This window comes from Ascaphus truei, chromosome 14 (genome assembly GCF_040206685.1).
Source record: "Ascaphus truei isolate aAscTru1 chromosome 14, aAscTru1.hap1, whole genome shotgun sequence".
NCBI classification, from domain to species: domain Eukaryota; kingdom Metazoa; phylum Chordata; class Amphibia; order Anura; family Ascaphidae; genus Ascaphus; species Ascaphus truei.
The window spans coordinates 15,282,042-15,289,675 of record NC_134496.1 but is presented as its reverse complement, the minus strand read 5'-3'; the positions used below and the strand labels follow the sequence as shown (position 1 = coordinate 15,289,675).

The 7,634-nt window shown below is 47.7% G+C and overlaps 1 protein-coding gene across 3 annotated transcripts in view; it reads left to right on the top strand.

Moving 5' to 3' along the window:
• Nucleotides 1–1,349: 1,349 nt before the first annotated feature.
• CNIH2 (cornichon family AMPA receptor auxiliary protein 2) overlaps nucleotides 1,350–7,634 on the top strand; it is a 64,493-nt gene continuing 58,208 nt past the window's right edge. For 2 of the 3 annotated variants that reach the window (XM_075569784.1, XM_075569782.1), the window contains exon 1: nucleotides 6,248–7,527. In XM_075569784.1, the coding sequence (XP_075425899.1) occupies nucleotides 7,447–7,527 (81 nt within the window). In that variant the 5' untranslated portion in view covers nucleotides 6,248–7,446. Of the gene's footprint in view, nucleotides 1,619–6,247; nucleotides 7,528–7,634 lie in introns of those variants that run through there. The other variant, XM_075569785.1, reaches the window with a different exon arrangement.

Sequence of the window (7,634 nt, the reverse complement as noted above, 5' to 3'; positions counted from 1 at the left end):
CTATTAGGGCGGCGGGCATTTGGATCGTTGGCATGAAAAGGTGCGTGGCCAGTAATCTCCACAAATGTGTCAGGTGCCGAATGCTGCGAGGAAAGAGCCAAGACCAAAGGATGGCAGATTTACCTATCGACAGACTTAATACAGAACCCCCCTTTACCTATGTAGGACTCGATGTATTTGGGCCCTGGATGGTCATCTCACGTAGATCGAGAGGCGGACTAGCAAACAGTAAGCGATGGGCGGTACTCTTCACCTGCATGAGTACGCGAGCTATACACATCGAGATTATAGAATCTATGGATGCTTCAAGCTTCATAAATGCCCTCAGAAGATTCTTTGCAGTCAGAGGACCAGTTAAACAAATACGCTCCGATTGCGACACCAATTTCGTTGGAGCATGTAAGGAATTACAAATAGACACTAAAGATAATAGAGACAATAGTATCCAAAGATACTTCCGCGACCAAGAGTGCACGTGGACATTCAACCCTCACTCCTCTCACATGGGCGGAGCATGGGAACGCATGATCGGGGTAGTCCGGCGTATCTTGGACTCTATGATGCTAAAAACCGACCTGACTCGACTCACTCACAAAGTGTTAACCACATTCATGGCCGAAATATTAGCGATAATCAATGCTAGGCCTTTGATTCCAGTGTCAACAAATCCAGAATCGCCAAGTATTTTGACACCAGCAATGCTGCTAACCCAGAAAGTAGGGAACATCCCCACCCCAATCGAAGGCTTCCACTCTAAGGATATGTACAAATGACAGTAGAGACAGGTGCAGCGCTTGGCCAACACATTTTGGGATCGCTGGAGACGCGAGTATCTGGTGACACTCCAAGAACGCCATAAATGGCAAACGGTTAAACCAGATATCCAAGTGGGAGATGTGGTTCTGTTGAAAGATAAACAGGTGGCAAGAAACGAATGGCCCATGGGACTTATAATCAGAACCATCCCAAGCGAAGACGAAAGGGTTCGCAAGGTAGAAGTTCGGGTGACCCAGAATGGGATCGTTAAAACCTTTTTAAGACCTATCACAGAGACTATCTTCCTAATGCCCAAATCGGACTATAATAAGGAAGAACTGACTACCAGTTCTATGAACTCTGAGAGACATTGTGGTGCATCAAGCTGACCTAGAGCTGTGCCTCCACCTACCTTACCGAGATGGCAAAGGACGTCAAGCTGGTGGTATGTTATGTTATATTGCACATATGTTCCACATACACCTTAAATAGTGGTATCTCCAGATACCAGACGGGGAGTGTCATGGAACAGAAATACCCCTGTCTGCCTTTTCTGTTTCAGCCCCCCTTCCCTTGGCAGTTCCCCCTGCTAGCTGCACTAGGATGTCCCTTTCCTTGCAGTTCTCTCTCAGTGCAGATGGAACGGATACATTATGTATCTCTTTTTCCTTCCAGTCTGTCATACCCCTGGTTGCTCTGGCAACTTCTCCAGTCCTCCTAGTTTTGGGCTTTCCCATTTTCCCCCCTGTCTTTTGCTGACAGTTAGTGCAGTCTCACTGAACCTTTAGTGTGACCCTTGCCCCTCACTTCCTTTTCCACCATTACCTCTGGATGAGTGAGCACTGCTGTATACTCCTGTATGGTAGGATTATCTTCTCACCTGCTCTTAACTACCAAGGCACCCACAGAGAGACACTATTCATACATCAACATCTCTTCACAAGTGACTGTATTTTATGCTACTTTCCCCAAATAAAGTAAAGAAAAGAAACAGAACTTGTTGTGCTTGGAAAAGAGGGCCGAGTCGACACTATCTGGGCTAAACCATCTTACACATGACCCCTGGCTTCTGGAATAAGTGTGTTTTCATAGGAGGTGCACTATGTTTTCATAGGAGGTGCAGTGTGTTTTCATAGGAGGTGCACTGTGTTTTCATAGGAGGTGCAGTGTGTTTTCATAGGAGGTGCACTGTGTTTTCATAGGAGGTGCACTGTGTTTTCATAGGAGGTGCACTGTGTTTTCATAAGAGGTGCACTGTGTTTTCATAGGAGGTGCACTGTGTTTTCATAGGAGGTGCAGTGTGTTTTCATAGGAGGTGCAGTGTGTTTTCATAGGAGGTGCACTGTTTTCATAGGAGGTGCACTGTGTTTTCATAGGAGGTGCAGTGTGTTTTCATAGGAGGTGCACTGTGTTTTCATAGGAGGTGCACTGTGTTTTCATAGGAGGTGCACTGTGTTTTCATAGGAGGTGCACTGTGTTTTCATAGGAGGTGCACTGTGTTGTCATAGGAGGTGCACTGTGTTTTCATAGGTGCACTCTGTTTTCATAGGAGGTGCAGTGTGTTTTCATAGGAGGTGCACTGTGTTTTCATAGGAGGTGCAGTGTGTTTTCATAGGAGGTGCAGTGTGTTTTCATAGGAGGTGCACTGTGTTTTCAGCAATTGTGACAACATAAATGGAAAAAAAAATATTAAAAAGTGAAGGTTACCGGTTGGTAGGAGTGCAGAGCTCCTTGGACTCTCATACATAGTATCACACATACTGACGTTATCAGCATGGCTGAGACGCTAGGTCTCAGTTTGGGAACCGGCAGTAATTAAAATTATACAGGTCTTGCAGCCAGATAAACCAAGATGTGGGCCCCCGGAGGTCTTGCAGCCACTTGCATAGCCAGCACCTATAATTGCACTACCCGTGTGGCTATATACACTGTACCACGGGCTATTTACATTTATCGGATAACAGGAACCAGGTATAGATAGGTGCCGCTGTGAACCCTATCAGGGAGTAATAACCCTGATACCATGTGAGGCGTATATATGTATAAGGTGACTGCCACACAAACACATGGGCATACTGTAGTGTGCGTCTGTGTATTTATCTATTTATAAAATATTTTACCAGGAAGTAATACATTGAGAGTTACCTCTCGTTTTCAAGTATGTCCTGGGCACAGAGTTAAGACAAATAATACATGGTTACAAATACAGTTACATAAATGAACAGGGTATACATTATATAGAGGACATTGCGTGCACAGTTAAAGATAATATATATTATAGGCGTATGAAACAGTTACAGACCAGATTAAAATGTGAGACAGCCTTAGATTTAAAAGAACTTAAACTGGTGGTGGATGTGAGAGTCTCTGGTAGGTTGTTCCAGTTTTGGGGTGCACGGTAAGAGAAGGAGGAGCGGCCGGATACTTTGTTGAGCCTTGGGACCATGAACAGTCTTTTGGAGTCTGATCTCAGGTGATAGGTGCTGCGTGTGGTGGGGGTGAGGAGCTTGCCCAGAAAGAATTTAAAGGCAAGACAGAAAAGTATGGTGTGTGGGACGCCAATTTGTGGGCCGGTTGGTTGGTCTTGCCCCCGTGGGCAAAATTTGCCAGTCAGCCCTTATTCCACCAAGACGAACATTTCCCTTTAAATATAGCTTGCTATTAAGTGACAACCACTTTCTATAGCTCTGGCCTTGAAGGGCACCCAGAGGTTATTTAAAACTCAATGCCTTTGATAGCTTTTCTTGAGAACATCATATTAATTCCAAATGATAAGAAATCATTCTGCCAGCGAGATGCTCCGCTACCTTTTCCCTTGGCGTGTCCTTTAGAGCTTAGCAAAATACATTTTAAATGGTTTTTTTTTTTTTTAGCATTTTCAGGCTCCCAGGTCCCCTCTGCCAGTCAGTCACTGCCCAGCGCAGTACAGATTCTTTATCACTAGGTGTCACTGTCACTATGTAGACTCGCAATCACTCATTTCCTGTACATACAGTATGTATGTGTATCTGTGTGTGGATAGCACCATCCATGTACATAGCGCGTCACAGCAGGGATACACGTGTCATAATTATATAACACATCATGGGAATAAGCGCTTCAAACACAAAAGTAGACATTAGGAAAAAGAGTCATTGCCCCAAAGAGCTTACAATCTAAGTGGTATATAGGGGGAATTTACAGAGACAGTGGGAAGGGGTTATAGTAAGTGTGTACGCAAGGGGGAGTACTGTGGAGCTCCTGAAATACTTCATTAAAGAGGGGCAGCTAGGGAGGGCCCAGAGCCAGAAGCCGGGCTCCACTTCCAGGCGGCCAGAACTTCCGGCAGAAGCCGCACCCAGCCGGGATGTGGGGTTGGAGCACCAGTTAGGGAGGGCCCGCAGTGCAGGGGATCTCAGTGTATGGAGACGCCAAGGCCAGACAAGGAATTTGGGCCTGACTGCTGTGCAACCCAGCCGGGCCCCACGGGACACTTGTCCTGGCTCTCCCCTGTTGGCAGCCCCGAATAGACCAGCAAAAGCAGCCATGCTTCATTAAAATACACGGTGAAATTCATGTGCTCCTATAGACGCAGGGATGCGCAAACTTTTTTCTTTGCGCCACACCTGCATGCTCTCCGCCCCCCCCCCCCCCTGCTCGCGTCTCTTCGTCGCCCCTTACCTTCTCTCCGGCATAATTTGGTGTCACGACGTCATGTGACAGAATGGGGATTTGGTGCGATTAGCGCTAAAAGCTAAAAATTAGATATATGAAAAAATATTAATAAAAAATGAATATTCGTATGGTGCAAGTATTTACGCTTGAAAACCTTATATTGATAAGGCCAGGCTGCCAGGAGTAACTGACCCAAAGCACAGTCAGTGAAATTTGTTTGTTCTGACGTCATGTGACATCGCGTTGTGAAATGGCAACGCGTCGCCAGAAGCTGCCGGAGAGCAGGTAAGAGGCATATAGAGGTCTGGCGTGCTCCCCATGCATTTAATTTAAATGTTGTGCAGAAGAGCGCAGGCCTCTGAAAGCGCCATGACCTCGCCGCCCCCCCCCCCCCCCGAAAATCTTGCCCCCTCCAGATACCACTGTCGTTAGCTAACTCTAAATCAATGAATGTGTCATTGTGGGTTGTGTGAGATGGGAGAGACAGGTATATAATGGGAAGGGAAAAGAGATATGTCACTGTATCAGCTTGCAGGGAGAGGGACAGACTCATAGCTCCTTCCGTCTGTGTCACTGTGTCACCCTGCGGGGGGCGGGACAGACTCACATCTCCCTTCTGTCTGTGTCACTGTGTCATCCTGCGGGGGGAGGGACAGACTCATAGCTCCCTTCTGTCTGTGTCACTGTGTCACCCTGCGGGGGGAGGGACAGACTCCTAGCTTCCTTCTGTCTGTGTCACTGTCACCCTGCGGGGGAGGGACAGACTTATAGCTCCGTTCTGTCTGTCACTGTGTCACCCTGCGGGGGGAGGGACAGACTCATAGCTCCCTACTGTGTCACTGTGTCACCCTGCAGGGGGAGGTACAGATTCATAGCTCCCTTCTGTCTGTGTCACTGTGTCACCCTGCGGGGGGAGGGACAGACTCATAGCTCCCTTCTGTCTGTGTCACCCTGCGGGGGGAGGGACAGACTCATAGCTCCCTTCTGTCTGTGTCACTGTGTCACCCTGAGGGGGGAGGGACAGACTCCTAGCTCCCTACTGTGTCACTGTGTCACCCTGCAGGGGGAGGTACAGATTCATAGCTCCCTTTTGTCTGTGTCACTGTGTCACCCTGCGGGGGGAGGGACAGACTCATAGCTCCCTTCTGTCTGTGTCACCCTGCGGGTGGAGGGACAGACTCATAGCTCCCTTCTGTCTGTGTCACTGTGTCACCCTGAGGGGGGAGGACAGACTCCTAGCTCTCTACTGTGTCACTGTGTCACCCTGCAGGGGGAGGTACAGACTCATAGCTCCCTTCTGTCTGTGTCACTGTGTCACCCTGCGGGGGGAGGGACAGACTCATAGCTTCCTTCTGTCTGTGTCACCCTGCGGGGGGAGGGACAGACTCATAGGTCTTTCTGTCTGTTATTGTCACTATCAGATGCAGTACACAATCTGTGTCACTAGGTGTCATGGTCACTCTATGTGGATCGCAAACACTAATTACCTGTGTACCATTGTATAGCACATTGTGTGTTACATTGTGTGTGTGTGATTATAGAAAGGAGAGGAGAGATGGTAAGTTTAAGTGACAAAGAGTAATAGATGGAAAGAGGGAGTGAGAAAGACTTAGAAAATAAGAGATAATGGAAAGGAGAGAGTGTGTGTGTGTGTGAAAGAGAGCATTCAAATGATAAAATAAGAGCGTGATAGGAAGAGAGGATGAGACCGAGAGAGAGGGGGAATTAAAGAGCAAGGGAGGTGGTGGGAGGGAGAGAATAAACTTAAAAGAGGGAGGGGGAGAGAGGGAGAAGCAGAGCAAGCAAGGGAAGGAACGCGAGGTAAATGAGAGAAGAAAAGAGAAAGAGAGGAAAAGAGAGACGCAAGACCAGTGCTCTCTTGAAATGAGAGGGTGTCAGCCGTGGTTTTAAGGAGGCCCCGTCTTACGCAGCGATACATAGAGGGGTGCAGCACACAAAGAGAAGGGGAGACACACACAGAGAAGGAGAGAGATGAGGAGACACTGAGATACAAAGAGAGAAGGGGGAAGCACAAATACATACACTGACACATACATACACACTGACACACACATACATACACACTGACACACATACACACACTGACACACATACATACACACTGACACACACATACATACACACTGACACACACACACTGACACACATACATTCACACTGACACACATACATACACACTAACACACACATACATACACACTGACACACACATACATACACACTGACACACACATACACACTGACACACTTACATACACACTGACACACATACACACTGACACACATACATACACACATGCACACACAGACACACACTGACACACATACACATAAATACACACTGACACACATACATACACCCTGACACATACTGACACACATACACACACACTGACACACATACACACACACTGACACACATACACACACACACTGATACACATACACTGACACACATACATACACACTGACACACTGACACATATACATACACACTGAGACATTCATATGCACACACAATGAGACACACAGGGGAGAGGGGGTGGTCTCTTCCTGGGCTGAAGTCTCGCTCTTGCAGTGACAGTCTCTATCCTTGCTAAGCTGTCTCTTGCTGCTCTATAGAGACATCTCTCTACCCGCGACGCACACTTTCATAGGCCATTTGGCTATCTCACTCCTCTAGTGGCAGCCTCTCTTCCTCTCTGTCTATTGTGAGTGTCTACCTGCAGTCTCTCTCTATGGTTGAGCACTATCTCAGCAGTCTTATCAATCTCCATTCAGTCTCTCAGCACTCTCTCAGTACTCTCTCTCGAAGCACTCTAACAGCAGTCCCAGAGTAATCTCTCAGCACTTTCTCAAGCAGTCTCTCAGAGGTCGACCTCTCATAGCAATCTCTCAACACATTCACTCTCTTATCACCCTCTCTCTAAGAGCAGTCTCTCAGCACTCTCTCGGAGCAGTCTCTCTCAGCAGTCTCTTTGTTGGAGTGTTCTCTCAGAGCTGTCTCTCTCAGTGATGGCGTTCACCTTTGCTGCGTTTTGTTACATGCTGACTCTTGTTCTCTGCGCCTCTCTCATCTTCTTCATCATCTGGCACGTGAGTCTTGCCTCCCCCGGGGGGCAGAAATGGGGGGGGAGGGGGATACCCCAGCCAGGGGCAAGAATGTGGGGGGGTATATTACCTGGTTAGGTGTGGCAAGGGAG